The sequence below is a fragment of the Pelobates fuscus genome, chromosome 4 (genome assembly GCF_036172605.1).
Source record: "Pelobates fuscus isolate aPelFus1 chromosome 4, aPelFus1.pri, whole genome shotgun sequence".
Lineage (NCBI taxonomy): Eukaryota > Metazoa > Chordata > Amphibia > Anura > Pelobatidae > Pelobates > Pelobates fuscus.
Window position 1 is genome coordinate 287,729,016 of NC_086320.1, and position 27,073 is coordinate 287,756,088.

Sequence of the window (27,073 nt, forward strand, 5' to 3'; positions counted from 1 at the left end):
AAGTGAAAAGATCTGAGTGACTTTGACAAGGGCCAAATAGTGAATGCTAGGCAACTGTGTCAGAGCATCTCCAAAAAGTATTGTGAGGTGTTCTTGGTATGCAGTGGTTAGTACCTACCAGCATCTCCAAAATAGCAAGTCTAATGGGGTGTTCTTGGTACGCAGTACTTAGTACCTACCAAAAGTGGTGAAGGAAGGACAGCCGGTGAGCCCGCATCAGGGTCATGGGCACCCAGGGCTCATTGAAAGACTTGGGGAGCAAAGGCTAGCCCGTCTGGTCCGATCACACAGAAGAGCTACTGTAGCTCAAGTTGCGAAAACACATCATGTTGATTATAATAGAAAGCTGTCAGAACACATAGAAGTGTTTATCAGTTTGCTGTGTATGAGGTCACAGACCGTTGAAAGTGACCATGATGACCCCTGTCCACCATCCCCTTCATGGCGATGTTGTTCCCTAATGGAGGTGGCCTTCTTCAGCAGGATAATCCTTGCCTTTCAGCAAAAATTGTTCAGGAATGGTTTGAGGAACATGACAAAGAGTTCAAGTTGCAACCTTGGCCTCAAGTTCCCACATATCAATCTGATTGAGCATCTTTGGGACGTGCTTGAACAACAAATCTGATCCATGGAGGCTCCACCTCACAACTTGCAGGACTTAAAAATCTGCTGCTAATGTCTTGTTGCAAGATATCACAGGACACGTTTATGGGTATCGTGAAGTCCATGCCTCGATGCATCAGAGTTGTTTTGGCAGCACATGGGGGACCAATACGATATTAGAATTATTGTTGTGACTGATCAATGCATTATCATACACTTACATTCAAACTCTAAGCACCAACACATGATTATTTAAATGTGAAGATTAGATTTCATTTAAGAAGGGATAGTAAGCATGAATAACTTCCTGATTTGATAAAACCTAATCGCAAATTCAATGTGTGCATTTAAAGTCGTCCAAATGTAGGATGATCTGCAGATTGTCTGAGTTCCCTAATTTCGAAAGCCTCATATAAACATTTTACTAAACAAAATATTCACGCAATGGACAAGCATGTTTGTTTGATTTGGGATTTGCAAGTAAAATAGAAACAATTTAAGGGAAAAGATGATTGTTGTTTAAGGAACAGACACTAAATGTTATTCACAGATCAAGTGAGAAGTGGCCAGTGGAGAGAAAGGAAGAAGGAGGAGCTATACAGTTTTTTTTATATTGTGTATAACATATTGTAAAAATATATAATACATACATACATTTGTTATTGCTCCTCCTCTCTTTCCCTCTATTGGGAAACTTTGTACTGCAAAATATATACATAATATTTAAATTACATATATTCCAAAGTAGGCATGAACTCATGGGTACCAAATTTCTGTAAATGCCTGGTACTAGAAACCAGCAGAAAATATAAGCACCTTCAAAAGATGGTCAGTACCTCCTGGGTCTTTCTGATTAAAACGTAATTTTTATTAGACTGTATGTGGAAATCTACATTTTCAAGTTTATATTTGAAACTTTAACGTCAAAGTACTGATTAGAAAAAGTTTTTAAAGGTGCTAATATTTAAATGATATATGCATTTTGCAGTACACTGATTGATTATGGGCCATATGCTCACCCTTTTGGTTTTTACCAATTGTTTTTATGAATATTTTTCCATGGATGACCTGAAGCACCTAGACGATTATCGAATACCCAAGCTAAATATTATTTCCGGATAAATTGACGTGTCCGAACCAAATTTTTCCATCATGCACAAGGCAAATGCAAAAAAATGAGTTTTGCAAGAAATGCAAGGATTTATTGTGTTTCCAGATTGTTGTATGCACTCGCTACGTAAAGCATTATAATAAGCATGGGTCAGATTTTTAGGTTTCTGCAAGAATAATTTAATTTCAAAATCTTTTATTTTCTTTCACCTATAAATGCTGATGTAAAAAAAAAATGCATGACTTGTCTGGAGATAGAGAAATAGACGGATGGATGAATAGATAGCAATAAATGGGAATAAGAATTACTACAAACATGTTTTTACAATAAGAGGTTTAAGCAAGTGACATGGCAATATGCTAGTTTAAAAAGATTTTCACTATTATAAAGTTAGCTCATTAAAATATAGAAATAAAGTTAAATAAACTTACTTTGAATCTGTGCTTCTATGCTAAAGCATACATTATCCAGAAGAGGTTTGATTACTTCATCAGAGTCCTCAAATGTGTCTATACTATGAATGAATTTTTCACTTGGTCTATCAGCAACTTCTTGAACCTCAGCGTTGTCTTTTACATTAGGCCCAGTCACGTAAATAGAAATGGCCTTTGACTTCAGATCTCTGGCTGCTTTTAAGTATCCATCAGCAGACTCACCACTCGTGATCATAATCAATATCTGAGCTACGTTATCTGCAGCTCTGCTGCCAGCTGTCTCAGCGAAAAAGTTGTTGTTGATGTACCTCAAGGCCTTACCAGTATAAGCTTCACCTCCCAGAAATTGGAAGTTTTGAATTTCCTCCAGAACTTCAGCTTTCAGAGAGTACTTGTTTAACCTAAAAACTGGATTTATATCAACACTGTATTGTACAAGTCCAACTCGAACTTTGTTGATGCCAACATCTAAACTGGAAACAAAACCATGGAGGAAATTCTTTATATTTTGGAAATTCTCTTCTCCAATTTGGTCTGAGCTCTCCACTAGAAACACAATGTCAGCCAGATTGGCTTTTCGACAAACTGAAAAAGTAAAATATGACATAGAAGTTACATAGAACAAAACAAAAAATACAAATATAATATCTGTCTTGCCATTTTAAGATCAATGTCATGTTCCATCAATGGCAACTAACAAATTACAGTTGTCTTCTGGCTTATTCCCTGATTAATCTAACCTAATATTAATTACATTTTGTCATATATGTTCCTTTAGACATACTTCCATGGGAGTATCCTCCCTAAAAAATTTAATTTCTAATGACACTACAAAAACAATAATACCTTTTGATTTTTGCATAGAATGATTAATGGACAAGAGGAACTATGTGCTATTTTGGTCTTTTTGGGGGTCTCATCTCCAAAAAAAATAACTAATCTTGTATATAGGGAATTAATATCTTAAGGTTTAGATTGTCGGTATGACTGACTGTGTGAAAATTGGTGTTTACTTACATGTATACATTACTAAATAATACCCACCAAATCAATAGAGCATGTATTATTTTATTGTAAACTGTATTAAAATATTTTTATTAATGCATTATCTAAACAGTGCAGTTAAAAAATAAAATATATTATCGTCAAACCCTATCTCTTTCTTTAACCCCTTAAGGACACATGACATGTCTGACACGTCATGATTCCCTTTTATTCCAGAAGTTTGGTCCTTAAGGGGTTAAATTAAACGTGTAAAATGCATGACTGCGTCCTCAGAAAAGTAGAAAATTATTTAAAACAAATATTTGCTAACCTTGATGTTCTAAAGCTTTTGCAAGGCTCTTAAATAGACTGTTTTGGCCTTTACCAACTATGATAAAAAGTTATTAAAATTAACATTTAACATATTCCCAATTATTTATCATTTTTCCTTCTCTCTTCCATCTTTTTTATCCGTTCATTGCCTTCTATAACTGTCCTCTCCCATTCTTTGTCCCTCCTCACCTCCATGGCCATTTCAGACTTTAATGTTTTTTTTTTTTTGTAAATATATATTTATTACTTACTTATAATACATTTGGAACTAAGGCAATATCAAGGGTACGGGCGTCTATAAAAAGTATTCATTTTTAATGTGGTAAACCCTCATTCCACATATTTTCTTTTTGGCATGCTTACACCGGACATTGTAGTTAGAGAAAATTCCTTCCATATGTTTATGGGACTATAATAACAGAAGAGTTAAATTAAAAAGACTGATGGAAGTCTTGCTTTGGAATTCAAGCTGTAGGCTACAGAACAAGATTCTGTCGAAGATGAGAAGATTATTTAAAAATTTACCTTGAGCAATCTGACCGGTCTGTCGAACAGCTTCTTCAACTGTGGTGCAGAGACCTTGCAGCATGTTTTGAGATATGCCTTGCAAAGCATTAAAATCTGCCACATTGTATACATGTTTGTAATCTGGATCACTGGCTATTTCGTTGAGTTCAGCCAAGAGGGCGTCTTTAATGCCGAGAGCATATAATGTGATTCCAGCATCCTTCACTTGCTTGGCTGGCTCTTTGATGTTATCTTGCGCATGGCCATCTGTGATCACCACAGCAATTTGAGGGACACCTTCCTCTGCTCTACTCCCTGCACTGTCTGTGAAGTGATTTTCCAGCATGTACTGGAGGCTCAGTCCAGTATTCGTTCCCCCACCTTTATACTTCAAAGTCTGAATGTAATCCAATACCTCTTCCTTACTACTGTAAGTGTTCAGATAGAATTCTGTAAGTGGTGTTTCGCTGTACTGGATTAAAGCCACACGTATTTTATCTGAACCAACGTCAAAACCACTAATCAAGGTGTACAAAAAGTCTTTCATGGTTTGAAAGTTACTCGTCCCAATGCTCCAGGATCCATCGACCAAAAACACAATATCTGCTGTATTTTCCCCTTTGCATACTGAAACGTAACAAATAAATGTATGAGTAAGCAAATGCCTAAATAGAATAAATTAACTGTGTATACATACGGGTACCAAATGTTATGTTATATGTTGAAATTAATATGATTTTTAATTTAAAAAAAAAGTTCCTGGTGTTATTTTTGTGTATATATTACACTTGTTCTTAAAGGAACACTCCAAAGTATTATAGCCACTACAGCACACTGTAGTGGCTATGGTGCCAGATATGTTATAGATGTTCATAACCTTAGACAAACCCAGGTAATCCATAAATCCTGGACTGTTAGGTGTGCCTTAAGAAGAGGGTTGAGGCAGGGCCGGCAATGTCCCCAGGCGGTACTTTTGCCTTCCACCGTCCACCTCTGCTGCATATATACCTGCCCACCACTGTCACACATTCACCCTCACACCCTGCCCCCCATTGTCATCCTGTCCCTGTCACCCTCTCACCCTGTCCCCCACTGTCACCCTGTCTCTGTCATTCTCACACACTGCCCACCCACTGTCATGCTGACACTGTCACCCTCACATCCTGCCACCCACTGTCACCTCCACACACTTCCATTCACCACTGTCACCCCCATACTGTTATCCTCACATCCTGCTACCCACCACTGTCACCCCTAGAGCCTGTCCCACCACACTGTCACCCCCACACTGTCACCCTCATATCCAGCCCCCTTACTGCCAGTCTCACATCCTGCCCCCACCACTGTCACTGTCAACCTCACATCCTGCCTCCCACCACTTTAACCCTTACATCTTGGCCCCCACACTGTCACCCCCACAATGTCATTGTCACCCTTCCATACTGCCTCCTACTACTGTCAGACTATTGTCACACTCTCATCTGGCTATGGTGCCAGATATGTTATAGATGTTCATAACCTTAGACAAACCCAGGTAATCCATAAATCCTGGACTGTTAGGTGTGCCTTGAGGAGAGGCTTGAGGCAGGGCCGGCAATGTCCCCTGGCGGCACTTTAACAGGGGCAGCATTTTGCCGTCCTCGTCCACCTCTGCTGCATATATACCTGCCCACCACTGTCACACTGTCACCCTAACACCCTGCCCCCATTGTCACACTGTCACCCTCACACCCTGCCCTCCACAGTCATCCTGTCACCCTCTCACCCTGCCCCCCACCAGGGCCGCCATCAGGGGGTGACAACCGTAACGGTTGTCACGTGCCCGGCGGCCCTGGGGGGCCCGGCCGCCCGGGCCCCACGTGTGGGGCCCATCGGGTGGCCCACACACTTAGGGCCACCCGATGAGCCCCCTCCTTCAGGGGCCCGGTCAGCACTGTGGCCGTTGTATAGCGCGACCGGGCCCCTTTAAAAAAAAAAAAAAAAGCAGCCGCAAGTGCTGCTGGGAGGAAGTGGTCACTTCCTCCCAGCACACTCCGTGCGGGAGGAGCGCGCGCGCGCAAGTGAAGAGGGGGTCACGCCGACTCCCATCATCCCCAGCCACCCTCCTGCAAAGGTAAGAGACAGGCGGGTGGCTAGAAAATGAGCACTGTGTATGTGTGTCTTTCTGTGTATGTCTGTATGTCTGTCTGTATGTATGTCTATGTATGTGTCTGTCTGTAAGTCTGTGTATGTATGTATGTATGTCTGTCTGCATGTCAGTATACATGTATGTGTATGTATGTATGTCTATGTATGTGTCTGTCTGTAAGTCTGTGTATGTATGTCTGTATGTCTGTATACATGTATGTGTATGCATGTATGTCTATGTATGTGTCTGTCTGTCTGTATGTATGTGTGTCTGTATGTGTGTCTGTATGTATGTCTGTATGTATGTCTGTGTATGTATGTCTGTGTATGTATGTATGTGTCTGTCTGTATGTATATCTGTATGTGTATGTCTATGTATGTGTCTGTATGTATGTGTATGCATGTATGTATGTCTGTGTATGTATATGTATGTATGTGTATGTATGTATTTATGTCTGTCTGTATGCATGTATGTATGTCTATGTATGGGTCTGTCTGTAAGTCTGTGTATGTATGTCTGTATGTATGTATGCATGTATGTTTCTGTCTGTCTGTATGTCTGTGTGTCTGTATGTATGTCTGTGTATGTATGTCTGTATGCATGTATGTCTATGTATGTCTGTATGCATGTATGTCTGTCTGTATGTCTATGTCTGTATGCATGTGTGTCTGTCTGTATGCATGCATGTATGTCTGTGTATGTATGTATGTATGTGTATGCCTGACTGTCTGTATGTATGTATGTCTATGTATGTCTGTCTGGATGCATGCATGTATGTATGTCTATGTCTGTCTGTCTGACTGCATGTATGTCTATGTATGTATGTCTGTCTGTATGTATGTCTGTGTGTGTATGTATGTCTGTATGTCAGTATGAATGTATGTCTGCATATCATTATGAACGTATGTCTGTGTGTATGGATGTCTGTATGCATGTATGTCTGTTAGTAGGTCTGTATGTATGCATGTATGTCAGTCTGTATGTATGAATGTATGCCATTATGAATGTATGTGTGTATGGATGTCAGTGTCTGTATGTCTGCATGTATGAATGTGTGTATGTATGTATGTATGTATGTCGGTGTCTGTATGTATGTATGTGTCTTTATGTCTTCATGCATGTGTGTCTGTATGTATGTTAGTATGTGTCTGTCTTTTACTATGTATGCCTGTGTGTATGTCTCAGTATGTGTGTGTCAGTATGTATGCCTGTATGCGTGTATGTCTGTTTCAGTATGTGTGTCTGTTAGTATGTATCTGTGTCCTTTTGTATCAGTGTGTGTGTTTGTGTCTGTGTATGTATTCCTGTGGGCGGTATTTGGAGGTGGACCCAGTGGGCGGTATTTTGAGGCGGGCCCCTGGGGGCCCAGACCATGAGCTGAGTTAGGGGCCCCAAAATTTCTGGTGGCGGCCCTGCCCCCCACTGTCACCCTGTCACTGTCATTCTCACACACTGTCCACCCACTGTCATCCTGACACTGTCACCCTCACATCCTGCCACCCACTGTCCCCTCCACACACTTCCATTCACCACTGTCACCCCCACACTGTCACCCTCACATCCTGCCTCCATACTGTTATCCACACATCCTGCTACCCACCACTGTCACCCTTACATCCTGCCCCCCCACACTTGCACCCCCACACTGTCACCCTCATAGCCAGCCCCCTTACTGCCAGTCTCACATCCTGCCCCCACCACTGTCACTGTCAACCTCACATCCTTCCTCCCACCACTGTAACCCTCACATCCTGCCCCCCACACTGTCACCCCCACAATGTCATTGTCACCCTCACATACTGCCTCCCACTACTGTCACACTCTCATCCTGCCTCCCACCACTGTCACACCCGGCCCCCCACACTGTCACCACCACACCCTGCCCCCACAGCCTTCCTACACACTGCCCCACCACTCTGTCCCTTGCCTACACACTATCCCACTATACTGTCACCTTCCTACACACTGTTCCCTCTATACTCTCACCTTCCTACACACTGCCCCCTATATTTTCACCTTCCTACACACTGCCCTCCTATACTGTCACCTTTCTACACACAGATAAGAGGCAAGAAGAGGGGATAACCCCAAATTGTATTTAAACTGCTCACCCCCACCAGCATTTATTCAACTCTCCACACACTACATGTACTACACAGACACTACTACATACACAGGCACTACATCCACTACACAGACACTGCATCCACTAGATACACTGCATCCACCACACACACTGCCTCCACTACACACACACTGCATCCACTATACACACTACACACACAGACAATATATGCTATACACACACTGCATACAATACACACTACATCCATTACACAATTACAGACACAGCATCCACAAAACACATATGTAGCATCCACAACAAACAGACACCGCATCCACTAAACAAACACACACTGCCTCCAGTATACACACACAGACAATATATTGAATACACACACTGCATACAATACACACTACATCCATGAAACAATAACAGACGCAGCATCAATGACACACAGACGCAGCATCCACGACACACAGACACTGCATCCACTGAACACACACACACACTGCATTCACTACACACTGAATATGATATAAACACTGCATCCACTACACAAACAGACATTGCATTCACTACACACACTGCATAACATAATGTCTATGGTAACATATAACTTCTGGCACGATAACTTCTGGGGGTGACATATAATTCTGGCAATAACTACTGTAGTGGTCTAGGTGTTTGGAGTTCCTTTCATTAAAAATTCAGATTCATTGTCCAATTTATTATCAGTGCCAAATAAACAGCTTTAAACAGCTGACACAAGATAATGTGCTGTGTCTAAATAACAGACTCAATAAACTGAATGATGCAGACATAATAAAAATAAAGGTGAAAGTGGCAAGATTAAAAATATAGCATTTGAAAACATTTTACCATCGTGAAATCTGGACAGGTACCAAAGATTCCTGCCTCCTCCCCTCCCCTCACCCCCCCCCCCTGCCCCCCTTAAAAAAAATTACACTCCTATGCATATAGTGCAGTACAGGGTGTGTATAATGAATGTAGTGTGTTTGTAGTGAGTGCAGATTGTGTATAATAAATGTAGTGTGTTTGTGGTGAGTGCAGAGTGTGTATAATGAAGTGTTTGCAGTGAGTGCAGTGTGTATAATGAATGTAGTGTGTAGTGAGTGCAAAGTGTGTATAGTGAATGTAGTGTGTTTGTAGTGAGTGCAGAGTGTGTATAATGAATGTAGTGTGTTTGTAGTGAGTGCAGAGTGTGTATAATGAATGTAGTGTGTTTGTAGTGAGTGCAGAGTGTGTATAATGAATGCAGTGTGTTTGTAGTGAGTGCAGAGTGTGTATAATGAATGCAGTGTGTTTGTAGTGAGTGCAGAATGTGTATATTGAATGGAGTGTGTGTAGTGAGTGCAGTGTGTATAATGAATGTAGTGTGTAGTGAGTGCAAAGTGTGTATAGTGAATGTAGTGTGTTTGTAGTGAGTGCAGAGTGTGTATAATGAATGTAGTGTGTTTGTAGTGAGTGCAGTGTGTGTATAATGAATGTAGTATGTTTGTAGTAAGTGTAGAGTGTGTATAATGAATGTAGTGTGTTTGTAGTGAGTGCAGATTGTGTATAATAAATGTAGTGTGTTTGTGGTGAGTGCAGAGTGTGTATAATGAAGTGTTTGTAGTGAGTGCAGAGTGTGTATAATAAATGTAGTGTGTTTGTAGTGAGTGCAGAATGTGTATATTGAATGGAGTGTGTGTAGTGAGTGCAGTGTGTATAATGAATGTAGTGTGTAGTGAGTGCAAAGTGTGTATAGTGAATGTAGTGTGTTTGTAGTGAGTGCAGAGTGTGTATAATGAATGTAGTGTGTTTGTAGTGAGTGCAGAGTGTGTATAATGAATGCAGTGTGTTTGTAGTGAGTGCAGAGTGTCTATAATAAATACAGTGTGTTTGTAGTGAGTGCAGAGTGTGTATAATGAATGCAGTGTGTTTGTAGTGAGTGCAGAGTGTGTATAATGAATGCAGTGTGTTTGTAGTGAGTGCAGAGTGTGTATAATGGATGCAGTTTGTTTGTAGTGAGTGCAGAGTGTGTATAATGAATGTAGTGTGTTTAAGTGAGTGCGGAGTGTGTATAATGAATGCAGTGTGTTTGTAGTGAGTGCAGAGTGTGTATAATGAATGCAGTGTGTTTGTAGTGAGTGCAGAGTGTGTATAATGAATGCATTGTGTTTGTAGTGAGTGCAGAATGTGTATAATGAATTTAGTGTGTTTGTAGTGAGTGCAGCGTGTGTATAATGAATGCAGTGTGTTTGTAGTGAGTGCAGAGTGTGTATAATGAATGCAGTGTGTTTGTAGTGAGTGCAGAATGTGTATAATGAATGCAGTGTGTTTGTAGTGAGTGCAGAGTGTGTATAATGAATGCAGAGTGCGTATAGTGAATGTAGTGTGTTTGTAGTGAGTGCAGAGTGTGTATAATGAATGTAGGGTGTTTAAGTGAGTGCGGAGTGTGTATAATGAATGCAGTGTGTTTGTAGTGAGTGCAGAGTGTGTATAATGAATGCAGTGTGTTTGTAGTGAGTGCAGAGTGTGTATAATGAATGCATTGTGTTTGTAGTGAGTGCAGAATGTGTATAATGAATTGAGTGTGTTTGTAGTGAGTGCAGCGTGTGTATAATGAATGCAGTGTGTTTGTAGTGAGTGCAGAGTGTGTATAATGAATGCAGTGTGTTTGTAGTGAGTGCAGAATGTGTATAATGAATGCAGTGTGTTTGTAGTGAGTGCAGAGTGTGTATAATGAATGCAGAGTGCGTATAGTGAATGTAGTGTGTTTGTAGTGAGTGCAGAGTGTGTATAATGAATGTAGTGTGTTTGTAGTAAGTGCAGATTGTGTATAATGAATGCAGTGTGTGCTGGATGATATGTGTGCGCTGGATAATGATACTGCAATACTCTGGTAAACTGATAGAAATATAGCTGAAATACAAGGAAAGAACACTAGTGGGAGTAATTTGGATATTTTGTTGTTTTCAATAAATGAAAAAAAGTCTTACCTTATTTTTTTAAAATTTATCCTGGATATCCACTCATCTCACTAGCCTAACATCACACAGGCACGGCCTATTTTCTTGAATATGTCCACTTAGACACATTGTAATTAACAGTAGGGAGGCACAATAACCCTTCCAATACATTACCTTAAAGGAACACTGCAGTCACTATAACTGTTTCATAATTTTCACCTGGATATAGTGCCTGGAGTCCCATGGGACAGTCCTTTCATTCAGCGTTGAAGGAGCACTCCACAACCAGAGAGCACTCCAGTTTGCTGAATTACTATATGGCTATAGAGTATTCCCATTTATAAAAGTGCCATTTTATTGTGAAATTAGCACTTTTATATTTCAAAATAGAAATTCACTTCCAACTTCCGCTAGCTCCTCTGAGCCAACGGAAGTAGCAGGCCCGGTCTAATAGAGCGCACCTGCCTTCTAATATTGGCCGCAATAAATTGGCCACAAAAATTTACCCTCCATGTGTCTCTCCTCTACCTTCCTGTGCCTGCTGACCTTGTAGAAGTCCGAATTGGATAATTCTCTGTGAAGACACTGAAAGTCACTTCCGGTAAAAAAAAAAAGGGAGGGCTGAAAAAGGTTGCAGTCATAGAACTGCAGGTTTTGCAAGCTGTTTTAAACTATACCCCCAATGAATACATACATTAAGATATGCATGTATTGTATTCATTATACATAACATATGCATGCATGCTATGACTACTAAACTGTAGGGGGGTTGTTTGTTTTTTTGTTGTTTTTTTTTTATGTGAAGTGGTCCTTTAAACAATTTTAGTACAGTTTAACACTAATTAGGGGTCCCTGGCCACCCACCATCCAGCACTTCCTTGTAGTCATACCCAATCATATAAGCAATGGGTGCTCTGACATGCTAAAAACAGTCAGCTGACACTCTCAGCCAATCACAGCAGCACATTGCGCCCCAGGCTAATACTTTCTCATAAGCCCAGAGTAGACCAGAGCGGATGAGCTACAGGGGATTGTCTTTTAACATTAAAACATTAAAGAGGGTGAAAGGTTGGCATCAGTGGGACTTTAAACAATGAAACCAGTTCACTGAGATGAAGCAGATACAGTGACTATAGTGTACCTTTACATTTTTAATAGATAAAATATTATATTTAACTATTGCCTGAGCTTAGATTTTATTTTATTTTTTATAAATATGCACCGCAGGTTCTGTTATCTTGCAGGTTATAGATGTGACACTGAGGAATGTGAATGATATAGAGATAACTGTCATAAAATGTTCCTCTGGGCTAAATGCCTAGAGCATTGAGAATTTCAATAAACTTTGCACCCGACATAATTACAAGGGTAACTATAACTTTTCAGCTAAAGTTAAAAATAGGTTTTATGATTTAGAATGGATGGTTTAAGCCAGCCCACACTATTTTTTAACAGCTAAAAAATTGTCTGTATAGTATTGTCTATCTTCCATGATTGTACAGCACTGTAGAATATGCTGGCACTTTATAAATACGAGTAGTAATAGTAATAATGATAATAAACCGGGCCAGTGCTCATCACCATCCACTGCTGTTAAGTTATGATGCAACGTGTGTTTTAATAGGCAAACTTTTCAGGGTGTATTTACTGAACAGAGAGATGTGGTAAGCTGAAAACAAATTTGCAAAACCAAGGAAAAAAACTTATAAAAATAAATACATTTAATAAAACCTTGAAAGTGATTTGTCTTATGATTTAGCTAAAAGACAAGCAGCCTTGTACATTGCAAGGGCGTCATATACATAGGCTCTTCTTTGCACAAGGCCATCTTTGATCTTCCCTCTACCCCTACATCCTCCTATTCTAAGAAGACTCCGCCTAATAATGCCCCCCAGATCAATGTTGGAGCATTGATTTGTTATATGCTTTCACCGTGCTGTTTGCACTAGCTTGTCCATGTTATTAGTTAATAGTTGTTAATATTTGATTGGTAATTAATTATCCAAATAAAGGCAAAAAATCCCAGTCTGAAGCGCTTCCAATTTTGCAACAAACTAGGAAACAATTCCTTCTTGACCCCAAAATATCAGTCAGATATCTCCTTAGATCAAGCAGCTATTACCCCACCATTTAGAAATTATATCCCTTTATGTTATGTTTTTGCAAGTATTTATCCAATTGCAGTTTAAACAGCTGTATGGACTCTGAAAAAAAACACCTCTTCAGGCAGAGAATTACATATCGTTATTGCTCTTACTGAAAAAAAAAAACCTTTTCTTTGCCTAAAACCCTTTCTTTGGAATTTATAATACCATACGTGTATAGAAAAAAAAAACTACAAAATTTACAAATATAAAAAAAATGCAAAATTGCACATGTTTAACAAAAAGAAAGCAATGCAAGTAAACAGTTCCAGGTCATTACAATCAATAATTGGACTCATCATGTCATGAATTACAAGCGAGTCCCACTTTAATTTAGTACATCTGTATATCATGCTGTCGGAAGGGCTAGCAGATGTAATACCAGCTAGCAAATATAATGAGAAACTAAAAACAGACTGACATGGTAATTAAATGCAATACATTACCCAGGGCACAAACAATTAGTATTTTCATTTCACACAGTAACCCCCATTGTATTTGGCCACATTGCAAATGGGGGCTTATTTACTAAGTTCAGAACTGCAATCAACTGAAAACATAAATGCAAAATTAAGGCCAAAACTGATGAATTGGGAAAAATATTCCAACTCCGCTATATTGTCACAGATTGACTATTTTACAATAATGGGCGATTTACAAAATTCATAGATATAACAATTTAAGGAGATAACTCCAACGTCAATGGCCACTTCTGGTTTTGGAAGTGGTCATGGAGGAAGGAATCTGTATGTGCAGTGTATCTGCTTGAAATGCTGAACATACAGAGATACTTGCACTTTTGTTTGAGGGGCTAATTACGCCACCAGAACTCGGTTCTGGGTTGCCTAATGTTAATTCTGTACAATAATTACCAATGCTGTCAGTGGGCACATCGACCTGGCAAAGTTGTAAAACGCTACTACCCTTGTAGAGTTATAGTAATGCTTTAAATCCTTTAAATATAACTTGCAAAACTGAGGCTAAAATAATGTGACTATAACCAAGTTGGCAAATTTTTGTTTTTTTTTCGCTATTTTTGACTAAATTCTTAGCGCCTGAATATTTTCCAGTGTGGCTTTTAATTCAATCCAACTCAAGTGGAAAAAATAAATCTGTATTGTAGTGTACATCAAAAGAAGACAATGGTGTATGGCTGCTTGCTAAGGTAATGAGAGAAAAATAAATGGTCTTCAAATTTCAAATTCTTACCAGTATTTTGAGAGTGTGTAACATGAAGGAAAGATCCGCAGAGAAGAATGAACATTGTTTTCAAGACTCCCATTTTGATAAGATGTCTGCAAAATAAAACAATTAAATAAACAGGTAAAATATACTTATACATACATAAATGCAGTTTAACCTTATCTTCTAATCTGATAATAGCTAAATGGTTTATTTACTAAACAGAAATTTATAATGGATTAAAAACCAAATGGATTAAAAACCAAATGGGCCAATCTGTGAATACAAATCTCTCACTCTCAGGTTAATAGATTAATAGAATGTAATGAGGATATATTTGATATGCATATAGAGTGTAGGGTTAGCAGTTTTAAAATGACTACTAATTCTACAATGTGCAAAAATATAACAATGTATTCATTACAGCAATAATACATTTTACAACTTGTTCAGGTAGCACAGTGTAAATACTACAATAGCCAACATTACATTAAATTCACAACTATATTATTATTATTATTATTATTGCCATTTATATAGCGCCAACACATTCCGTAGGACTTTACAATATTATGACCATATGAGAATTTTTTTCGACTCCATGTAACATTTTTGCACATTAAAATAAATTTCAGGACAAGCAATGTTATACTGCATACATTAGCACGAGGCCATTAAACTGTCTGTAAATGAAAAAGAATGACAAAATATTAGTTAACACAATGCAGTGATAGAACAATATAAACTTTATTTAGTGACCCATGGTACATACACCCACCGGTACAATGGAATGGGTAAATGTTGGTATCTTAGTTTCTATACACTGCAACTCCCATCACCCTCAGTCAGTCTATGACTGGTTCAATTTAATAGGTTTACAAAAGTCTCAGTGGCACAACAAAATTATAGCTACTAGATCACATACCTTTAACAGGCTGATCACAGCAATGTCTCTTGCACATCCATAAGACAATGTTATAACAGGCTGATTAGTGAACTCAAATTCCTTTACAAAAATTCTGTAAAAAAAAATAAAAATACTTTTATGCAGCAACTCCAATATGTGACAAAGTGGGACTCAGCTAGACACGGCAATGTGGAATAGTTGTGCAGCAAGCACAATGTATACGCATTGCCTGCTTCAAACTACACAGCATCCCTGTGCCTTGTCAGAAGGCTTTAAAGCAGTCTGGTCCTTCCCACTGGTCACTTTCATCTAACACTTAGTGCATGTGTGTTAACCTCTAAGAATGGTCTTACTTAAAATGGCATCTGGTCAGTCTTTGTTCTGACAGTGATTGACCTCGGGTATAGAGTTTCCTCCCAAAGATAATTAAAAACAGAAAAATAGTCAAGAAACCTGCATATTTTGGTTGCAGAGCTACTAAGCACAAGAAGTAATTATCAGAGTCTACACACAACTGGCACATTCCCAAAATTGTTCATGGTTATTTCACCATCATTTGAATTGACCCAATGAATCAGTAAAATGAACATTTGCATAAGCAATCCATTCTGTTTCACTTTGTTTGTAATGTTCTATTTATCAGCATTATTTCTGATCAAATCTATGATTTCATTTTATTAAACATCAACATTGGCTGTATTTTTTCCCCTTGAAATTTAAAAAAAAAAAAAACAAGCTATTTAATTATGTTTTTTATATGTACCTTTTTCAAGCTGTTTTTCTAAATGGGGAGCTACTGACTGGCTTAGTGCATCAGCTGGTGCACTAGGCCAGTCAGCAGTGCCCTGCCCGATGCTGCCAGAGCCTTCCATTATGAATAATTTCAGAACGCAGAAGATGGGAGAGGGGAAGGGGGGCAGAGTGCAATGGCAGTGGAGCACAGACTTTGGTGTTAAAACATCTGTAAATGGTGTAACCCCTAAAGATAAACCAGTGTCAGGCACAACGTGGCTCCATAATAACTAAATTTTAATTACGTTGTTATGGTGCTCAAACTGTTCCTTTAAAACAAAGGTAATGCCATTTAAAATAATACATATTTAAGGGTTCTAAAAAAAAAAGTGCATTTTGAATTGTATAAAGGTAATACATAATTACACCAAATATCTAGAAGTACATCAGCACATAAAATACAGATTTCAAATCTGTCAATGCTAATGAAACTACACATTGGATTTTCAATAAACATCTAATTGTAGTGAATTGAAACCGAAATTGCAAAATATAAGAAAATACAGCCTAGCTGTGACTGTAGCTATTTTACCCTCAATCTCACCAATTAGAATGCAATCCATGCAATTAAGTGTTTAGTGAATAAACCACTTAGTTTATAGTTTATAAATACATTTAGTCCCAGCAGCAATTAATAGTTTCTGTCTCCATAAAAATGGAACGAAAGCAGAATCCAGTCTATCTCCCTAACATAATGTGTTTTGACGTTTGGTTGATGAAAATGTATACATAGATGCAGAGCATTCAGAGGTCATATCCAGTGTGATAACATATGTTTTGGTGGTCTCAATGTGAGTTCAACAATATGGAACTTATCAGATGAGGAATAAGTTAAAAAGATCATCTACAACAGAATAGAGACCTACTGGCCTATGTGATGTCCAGGGCCCCCCCCATTTGACCCATGGCTATACCTGCTGAGCAGAACCGCTGACAGGTGGACCAGACACGAACAAAAACTCATAGATAAAATAACCCTCGCTGCTAGGAAAGCTGTGGCCTCAGATTGGCTTAAACAAAGCACCCCGCCAATAGCAGGGGTCATTAATAGAATTAGGGAAGTATACCTAATGGACGACCTTACGGCTAGGGTTAGAGGTACACAGAAAACATTCCAGAAAATATGAGCACCATGGGAAGACAGCCCCCTGGGTCACTAAGATCCATTTGACCACCTAAACCGCAATACGGAGCTACAGAGAGTGAAAGCCCCTCCCCTCACCCCCCCCCCCATACCCACACCCATACCCCACTATCTCTTACTATCTATATTTTCTATCTCTATCACTATTCTTTCCTTAAACCTGGGTAGTACAACTCCCCCTATGTTCTTCAGGAGGAAAATAAATTGAGAACTGAATTGGTTAAAGGACAGGTGCGACACTGTGATAGCAGATTGTGGTCACTCCTCAGGGTGATCGCCGTCTCATGGTAGCACAGAATACATACATTATGACCCGTAGATGTAAATTGACAAAGCTCAAAATGGGGCCATGAGTGAAAAAAGACAAGGTCTCCCCAACATTCTGAGGAGATTTTCTCACTACACAGAATAAATAAAGGAAAGTTTGGGCACGACAGCCAGAGTGAGGCGCACCTGAGAGGTGGTCATATTGGTTAGGTAAACCAGTTTTCACGTTTAGCAGAGTTAAGTGTTTTCTTTAAAAAAAAAAAGTTGACAAGATGAAACCCAGTATCAGAAACAATACAGATGGAACTAATGCGTCCACTTGTGGGCATTGTGTATTTGTCTTGGACTACCAATCAATGTATAAATATGCACCTAATATACAAAACCCATGTTATCTACCATGTATACTAAGTATCGTATTGAGCCAGATAATGTACCAGAAACGTATATGTAATTCATGTCAACGTAAATAAAGAATAAATAAAAATAAAAAAAAGATCCTCTACCACAGTTCATGATGCCACACTACAGAGAGAGATAAGGAGGGTCTAGAAAGCAAGAGACACAAGGGGTGGGGGGAGTGTAAGATACAAGAGGGAAAAAGAGACACAATGGGAAATAAGAGACATAAGGAGGGTGAGAGATACAGGGCTAAGATACATAAAAGGGGTAGGATACACAAAAAGGGAGTAACAAAAGAAGCAAAAATGGGACACAGGGGGAGTAAGAGACATGAGTGGGTGCGAAACAGTGGGCTAAAAGTGGGCTAAGAGACAAAAAAGGGTAAGATAAACAAATGGTGAGTAAGAGACACAAGAGAGACAAAAGTGGGATATTATGCACTAAATGGGGATAAATTAAACTAAATCACAATCCGCATACCCTTGGGCTCCATTGCAAAATTGGCCTAGTTGTCTGACAATATTCCACACTATCAAAATAATGTTGTCTATCTGAGACTCAGGTAGCCCTTTATTGTTATCTTATCATCCAATGTACCATGCATTCCCAATACAGGGAGTGCAGAATTATTAGGCAAATGAGTATTTTGACCACATCATCCTCTTTATGCATGTTGTCTTACTCCAAGCTGTATAGGCTCGAAAGCCTACTACCAATTAAGCATATTAGGTGATGTGCATCTCTGTAATGAGAAGGGGTGTGGTCTAATGACATCAACACCCTATATCAGATGTGCATAATTATTAGGCAACTTCCTTTCCTTTGGCAAAATGGGTCAAAAGAAGGACTTGACAGGCTCAGAAAAGTCAAAAATAGTGAGATATCTTGCAGAGGGATGCAGCACTCTTAAAATTGCAAAGCTTCTGAAGCGTGATCATCGAACAATCAAGCGTTTCATTCAAAATAGTCAACAGGGTCGCAAGAAGCGTGTGGAGAAACCAAGGCGCAAAATAACTGCCCATGAACTGAGAAAAGTCAAGCGTGCAGCTGCCAAGATGCCACTTGCCACCAGTTTGGCCATATTTCAGAGCTGCAACATCACTGGAGTGCCCAAAAGCACAAGGTGTGCAATACTCAGAGACATGGCCAAGGTAAGAAAGGCTGAAAGACGACCACCACTGAACAAGACACACAAGCTGAAACGTCAAGACTGGGCCAAGAAATATCTCAAGACTGATTTGTCTAAGGTTTTATGGACTGATGAAATGAGAGTGAGTCTTGATGGGCCAGATGGATGGGCCCGTGGCTGGATTGGTAAAGGGCAGAGAGCTCCAGTCCGACTCAGACGCCAGCAAGGTGGAGGTGGAGTACTGGTTTGGGCTGGTATCATCAAAGATGAGCTTGTGGGACCTTTTCGGATTGAGGATGGAGTCAAGCTCAACTCCCAGTCCTACTGCCAGTTTCTGGAAGACACCTTCTTCAAGCAGTGGTACAGGAAGAAGTCTGCATCCTTCAAGAAAAACATGATTTTCATGCAGGACAATGCTCCATCACACGCGTCCAAGTACTCCACAGCGTGGCTGGCAAGAAAGGGTATAAAAGAAGAAAATCTAATGACATGGCCTCCTTGATCACCTGATCTGAACCCCATTGAGAACCTGTGGTCCATCATCAAATGTGAGATTTACAAGGAGGGAAAACAGTACACCTCTCTGAACAGTGTCTGGGAGGCTGTGGTTGCTGCTGCATGCAATGTTGATGGTGAACAGATCAAAACACTGACAGAATCCATGGATGGCATGCTTTTGAGTGTCCTTGCAAAGAAAGGTGGCTATATTGGTCACTGATTTGTTTTTGTTTTGTTTTTGAATGTCAGAAATGGATATTTGTGAATGTTGAGATGTTATATTGGTTTCACTGGTAAAAATAAATAATTGAAATGGGTATATATTTGTTTTTTGTTAAGTTGCCTAATAATTATGCACAGTAATAGTCACCTGCACACACAGATATCCCCCTAAAATAGCTATAACTAAAAACAAACTAAAAACTACTTCCAAAAATATTCAGCTTTGATATTAATGAGTTTTTTGGGTTCATTGAGAACATGGTTGTTGTTCAATAATAAAATTAATCCTCAAAAATACAACTTGCCTAATAATTCTGCACTCCCTGTATGAGTATTGCCCCTTATGATTTTAATATAACCCATGGAACTGATGTAGAATTATTAAAAAACCTTATTGTACTTGTATTCAATTATTGCACTAACTCCATTTTAACCTTATACTGTGACAATCCTCCATTTTGTCCTCCTAACCTGACTTGTTCATTTTAAAACTACATTACATGACAGTATTTCTCAGCACATTTAATACAATAGACAAGGACAGTATTCTCCATAAGGATATGACTAACCCAGGAACTGTTGAATTTCCCCTAACTCGCAACATAATATAATTTAAAGGCCATGAGAACACAGTAGTAATGAAATGTTCTATTCATAAGAGACCTTGCACCTAACCACGAGATTTGACATCACCGACCGAGTAAAATGACGCTCAAGACCCCTTGTCCCCCACCCGTGTCCGGAAAAGTACCACCTCTTGGTGGGTGGACACGGAACTAACCACTTAGCTTTTGATCCAATTAATTATATTGATAGGTGGACACTAACCCAGACACTTAACAATTAATCCAATTAATGATGTTTATTCACTGATATCTTGATAATCAATGATGACGAAAATGTCTCTTAAAAGGGCCTGCGCGCCCGCTGATTCTGCACTTGCCAATAAATTTCCTCGAAGTTATTTTAACCTGAACTCCGTGTGTCAGACTGAATTACTTCAGCGTATATACGCAATTCAATTCTCTTTAATTTGGACAGGAACAGATAGACACTTAAACATTTTGGTTTACTGAAAAAGTACCATAACAACTTTGGCGCCCGAACAGGGACTCCGGGCTATGTCTGGCCGGTGAGCCGTCCTAAGGAAGACAAGGGTGGACGGAGGAATCCAGGGGGAAGGAAAGGGAGACTGATCACCTCCAGTTACACGGTAGAGACTTCTGCAGAGCCACCGGTACGTTCCGGCCCCTTTGATTGACCCGTCCACGTGTCTGTGACTGCTTCCCGGGAGGACATCAAAGACAGGTAATATCTTGCCCGGAGTCTTATTACCCATTTGTTACCTGCATTTAGTCTATCTGTTGCCTGGGTGTGTCTAGTTTGGTTGCCCGGGCTGAATGTTTATTTGTTTCCCCTTTTTGGGATAAAGGGGGGGGTGGACCCGTGGTAGTTTGCTTGAGGGTCCTGTGTTTGTTTGTTTTCCCCTTTTCGGGATAAAGGGGGGGGTGGACCCGGGGGATTTGCCTGGAGTCCTGTTGCCTGTTTTACTCCTTTTAGGAGCCACGTGTTTGTGGCTGCAGGGAAAAAGGGGGGTTGACCTGTGGATGTGTTCCTGGGGGTCTTCTTTGCCTGTTTACTTCTTTTAGGAGCCTCGTGGCTGTGGCTGTAAGGAAAAAGGAGCTTGTGGAATTGTGGGATCTGTGTAGAATCATAGTTTCCTGTGATCCAATTTTGTGTCACTTTGATAGCCTAGCTAGCTTCACTGTGCGCTTTCGGACCATCCAGCTCTAGTTGAGTTGGGGACGTCCTGACCCGGACCATCCAGCTCTAGTTGAGTTGGGGACGTCCTGACCCGGACCCTTCGGCTCTAGTTGAGTTGAAAGGTCCACTGATTATTTTAACTGTGATAGGAGACTTAGCCTTGTGGCAGGGGACTCAGTTTCCTGGGGGGATTCAGGCAGGCATTGCTTGTTTTCCGCATCACGTGGTAGTGAGACTTATAGAGTGGGTTTTATAAGGGCACTACGGGAGTGAGGGTGGCGTGGCCACTTTAAGTGGACTACTGTAACGAGGGAGGCTAGAAAGGATTTCGGACCGGTGTTAGCTGTTATCCTTGGCCGCTGGTAGTGAGACTTGAGGAAGTCATTCTCCGAGCGGGGACACTACGAGGTTGAGAAAGGTGACTTTGGAGTAAGCACATGTAGAAAGAAAGGGATTACTGTTGATTTCATTTGAACTGTGATGCATGCACTGTATTTCAATTGTATTGTTGTCTTGTTTGTTTAATGTGGAGTCATTTAAACTCCTGTATCTGTCTCTAAGGATTTTCCTTCCCTTACTCTTTACCTTTTCTACACTTCCTGTACTATTGTACTATCCACTCCCATTCCTCTTAATAGAGAAGTGATTGGTCACACACTTCTCACCTCGCTCCAATCCGTGTCTACCACCCCGGGTAGGCGGATTCAGTGACTAGTCTACGTTTTGGGAAGACGCACTTGAGAAAGACCCACGATTCTCAGGTGGCAGTCGAGCATTGTAGACGTTCTGGTTCAATTTTCCTTATCTTTCCCTATATCTGGGACGCTGGTGTAGGGGAGAAGGGATTATGGGGCAGGATTTAGGTAAGCCCAGTAAGGGCTGGTTAGCATGTGATTTAGTTGATGACAGAGAGGGTGAGGAGATGGTTAAAGGTGTTGAAAAGATTGCAAAAGTTTGTAAAATAGTTGTGCCGACATGTGGTAGATTACAACCAGAAAGTTGGCGTAGATTGTTGATGGAAAAGAAAGGCAAGCTTGCAAATTATAATTTATTAAAAACAGCTGAAGCATGGTACAGAGTAGCAAAGGCTATTCAGCAAGAAGGTTGGGTTGAGGAAGAAATAATTCACAAGGGTGTGAAATTGTTTGTGTACCATAATAGTTGTGTTGCTGGGGCTCTTCCTCAGCCAGCGCCCCAAAATGGCGCCCGGGGGATGTCTATCCCAAAGGTCCAGTCAGCAATGGGAGATTGCCAGCTGACTATGTATCCCACTCCCAATCCTCCCAATCCCCATCCCGTCACCTCTCCCGTTTGCCCGGTCCTAAATTCTGATGGATCCTACTTTTCCCCTTCTCCTTCCCTAACATTCCCATCATCCTCATCCATCCCCAAGCCACCTTCTGAGTCTAATGCTAACATCTCATCTGCCATTCCTTCCTCACACTTTGTCTCCGTAGATAATCCTACCCTCCCATCTGCATCTGCCCAGTTCACTAACCCCTCCTCTCCTGCCACTGTCAATCTTGCTGATCCCACTCCGGCTCCTCCTTCTTCACCCGCCTCTACTGACTCTTCTCCACCCTCTCCCTCGCCCGCCCCGACCACAGCCCAGTTTCCCACCCCCTCTGCTAATCCCTCCCCAACCTCACTGCCCACTCCAGGTTCCGCCCCAACTCCCACCCAAATGGCCTGGCCATACCCCTTCCCATACCCCTATCCTCACTGGCCATACCCCTTTCCCCAAGCCACTCCTCAGGTTCCGGTCATGCCCAGTCCGGTTCAGTCTGCCCCGGATGTGCCCACATCCAACATGGCCGCCACGTCTTCCCTTAACCCCAATGCAACTTCCTTCCCCGCCTCCAATATGGCGGCCCCCAGCCATTCAGCACCCCTGATGCCGGTGCTTCCCGGTGATTACCGGTCCCAAGATTATGACCCAATGGCAACTCCCGCCTCCGGAGCTCCCTCCTATCCCCCGGCCCTGTCTCCTCAGGTGATCCCCTCACGCAGAAGGTCCCAGATAATAGAGCTAGATGAGGGAGAGGATGACAGGCTGTCCCAGGTTTCAATGGAGGCTGCGAGAGCCCACCGTTCTATTGAAGATCCCTTCGGCCATCAGGGTCGGGGAGAACAGGCCCCTCCTAAATATGTCGCTTTTAACCCCACACAAGCTAGTGCTTTAATGAAATCTCTCCCTGACCCAGAGAAACAGCCTATGCCTTTTTACCGAGGGATAGTTCAGATACAAAAGACTTATTCCGCCGCCTGGCGTGACCTACTGAGCATTTGTGCTATTAAAGCAGGGGATGCATATTGGCCCAGCATGGCCCGCCACCTCAGTACAGATCTGCTTACAAGTGATGTTGATTATCCCTCCGGAGTAACCTTTTGCAATCAATTGAGAGATTGGGCTAAGGATAAACTTGCAGATCAAGCTGCTGGCCTTACTGATGTTGTGCAAGACAAAGGAGAATCAGTGGAAAGGTTTCATGCAAGATTATATCAAATGTTTACAGATTTGGGATTTGATCTCACTGACAAAATTCATTCACAAATGCTATCAGGTGCGTTTGTCCAAGGTGTTAAAGATTCCATACGCAAGGGAATCATTGCTGCACGCCCTGAATACAAGGTTGTTCCCCTAGATACGTTACTCCTAGTTGCTAGAGGTTTGGAATCTGCCCAAACCCCCAGAAGACCCAATTCAGCTCCTCTCATGGTGGCCCGTGCCACCCCCATCGCCCCTGGCACCAAGGGTGTCAAGTTAGAGGACGTATCATGTTTTAATTGTGGGGCTAAGGGACACTACAGAAGTGACTGTCCAGAACCCAAAAGGGAACCGGGGGAGCCCAAAAAGTTTCCTACAGGGGAGCCCAAAAAGTTTCCCAAGCCTGCCCCGGCCCCTAAGACCATGAAAACGGTTCCAATTGTTGAGGAACCAGATGATGATTAGGAAATTGGCAAACCTGTGTCATTAACCCCTGTCATGGCAGTGTTTACAGGGGATAGGGGGGGGGGGCACTTGCCACAGTAACTTTACCCATTGAAGGCCAACCTACTACATTTCTTATTGACACAGGCGCAGCCCGAAGTGTTCTCAGAGAACAAGACCTGCCAGACCCATCTTTCTTGTCAAGTATTGATGTCTCCTGTGTTGGAGTGGATGGCCAACCGAGACACAGTCCTCTAACAACCCCTCTGCGGGTTGGCACAAGCTTACTTGCTCGTTTCGTAGTTTCCTCCACATGCCCAATTAACCTGTTAGGCGCTGATGTCCTTTCACGCCTACAGGCGTCTATAACCTTCACTCCAGATGGACAGGTAGAGATGTCTACACCTCTATCTGTTTCTGACACTTCAGCCCTGTGCTCCATACCTTTGATGCTGCAATTAGATATATCCAATGAGCAAGCAGCAGAACCTAGGTCCAATTTCCCAGATGAGTTAAAAACTCAGGTGCCTGCTAAGTTATGGTCCTCAGGCCCAGAGGATATAGGTCATCTAAATGTCCCACCTGTGGTGGTTAAGCTTATCCCAGGAGCTAAGTTACCAAGGAAACCACAATATCCTCTAAAACCAGCACAGGCTGCAGCCATTTCTATTCACATCAAAGCGCTCCTGGAAAAGGGTGCTTTAGTGGAGTGTAAATCAGAATGTAATACTCCATTATTTCCTGTGAAGAAAAAGACTCTAAAAGGTGAGCCAGTAAAGTACAGGATGGTTCAGGATCTCCGTGCAGTCAATGAAGCCACTGTCCTGGACACTCCTCTTGTACCAAACCCCCATACCCTGCTCTCTGGCGTCCCACCTTCTGCAAAATACTTCACAGTCATTGATCTAGCTAATGCCTTTTTCAGTGTTCCACTGGATCCATCCTGTCAATACCTGTTCGCTTTCACCCATGAAATGCAACAATATACATGGACTGTCATGCCCCAAGGGGCACAAAATTCTCCAAGTCAATTTGCCAAAGCCATGTGTACTATTCTTGACCCATGGCAAGCTGAACATCCAGAAGTTGTTTTACTCCAGTATGTAGATGATTTGTTGCTCTGTGGAGATGATATACCCACTACTGAAAAATGTTCAATCAGTCTGCTTTGCTATTTGGCAGAACAAGGATGCAAAGCTTCACTTCTCAAGCTGCAATTCTGTCAACCTTCTGTAATTTTCCTTGGACATTGCCTATCTCAAGGTACCAGACATCTCACTCGGGACCGAGTCAGAACAATTCTGGACATTCAACCCCCAAGGACTTCAAAATCTCTTCATGCCTTCTTAGGCCTCATTTCCTACTGCAGAGCATGGATCCCAGAGGCCTCTCTGCTTATGCAACCTCTCTACGATGCACTCAAGTCAGATCCATTCGGCCTGACCAACGAAGCTCTGGACAATTTCAAATCTCTTAAGCGTGCCATTGCTTCTGCTCCTGCCTTGGGCCTACCTGATTACTCCAAACCTTTCAAATTATTTGTCTCTGAAAGACAAGGCCACGCAACAGGAGTTCTCACCCAAACTAATGACTTAAGAGGCCGCCAGAGGCCTATTGGATATTTCTCATGTCAACTGGACATTGTGGCCAGAGGGACCCCTTCCTGTCTCAGGGCTGTTTTTGCTGCAAGAGAGCTCATAGAAAGAACCTCAGACCTGGTCCTTGGCCACCCCCTGGTTGTTTTGGCCCCTCATGACATTTCTGCCATCATCAACCAAGTCCAGCTCAAGCACGTGTCTCCAGCCAGACACCTACGCCTGCAGTGCCATCTTCTTCTACCTGACAACATTTCCATCCAAAGATGTCAAGTTCTTAACCCATCCACTCTTCTTCCACTCCCTGAGGGGGGTATCTATTATGGATTTATCACAGATGAAACCTACATTTACCTGCTTTGTGGATGTATCAAGAAAGTCATGCATCCACATTTGACATTTTATGAAGATGAAAAGCCTCTCTGTGAAGGCCCAGATTACGCCTTCTGTACCATGTGGTACAAACCAGACATTACTCCCGAGCCTTGCTATGAAGATGAGCTCTACCATTGGACTGATGTTAAGCTCACTGCTCAAGATTTCTATTGTGACTCTGAAGGCAATAGCATGGTCTTGGTCCAATTACCTCAACAACTTAACTACCTTTACCGCCATTGGGATACTGCTATCCCACATATTCCTGTTACCAAATTGAAGACAAAGTCATGGAATGATCTTGGGCCCATGGCAAAGTTATGGGCCACCATGGACGAAGAACAGCTACAGGAAAATGGTATTGTCAAATACCCAACAACTGACCTTCTGGAAGCATGGCCACGCCACTTCCTAGAAAAAGAATTTAAAGACCTAGTTATAACAAATGACTATGACCCAGAAACTCCTCATGACTGTTTCGAACAGATGAAAATGGAAACAGTACACTTACCAACTGTGCATGAGAATCCATTACCGGATCCGGATTTTACTCTGTTTGTGGACGGTTCAAGGTATGCTGATG

At 41.4% G+C, this 27,073-nt stretch overlaps 1 protein-coding gene across 2 annotated transcripts in view; it reads right to left on the minus strand.

Annotated features, from left to right (window-relative positions):
• The window catches only part of LOC134608926 (collagen alpha-6(VI) chain-like), a 188,828-nt gene that overhangs the window by 119,436 nt on the left and 42,319 nt on the right, over positions 1–27,073 (minus strand). Inside the window, exons 3-6 of one of the 2 annotated variants that reach the window (XM_063452177.1) lie at positions 15,389–15,482; positions 14,491–14,576; positions 3,991–4,599; positions 2,146–2,733 (exon numbers count right to left, since the gene is read on the minus strand). In XM_063452177.1, the coding sequence (XP_063308247.1) occupies positions 2,146–2,733; positions 3,991–4,599; positions 14,491–14,563 (1,270 nt within the window). In that variant the 5' untranslated portion in view covers positions 14,564–14,576; positions 15,389–15,482. The remainder of the gene's footprint in view (positions 1–2,145; positions 2,734–3,990; positions 4,600–14,490; positions 14,577–15,388; positions 15,483–27,073) is intronic. The other variant, XM_063452178.1, reaches the window with a different exon arrangement.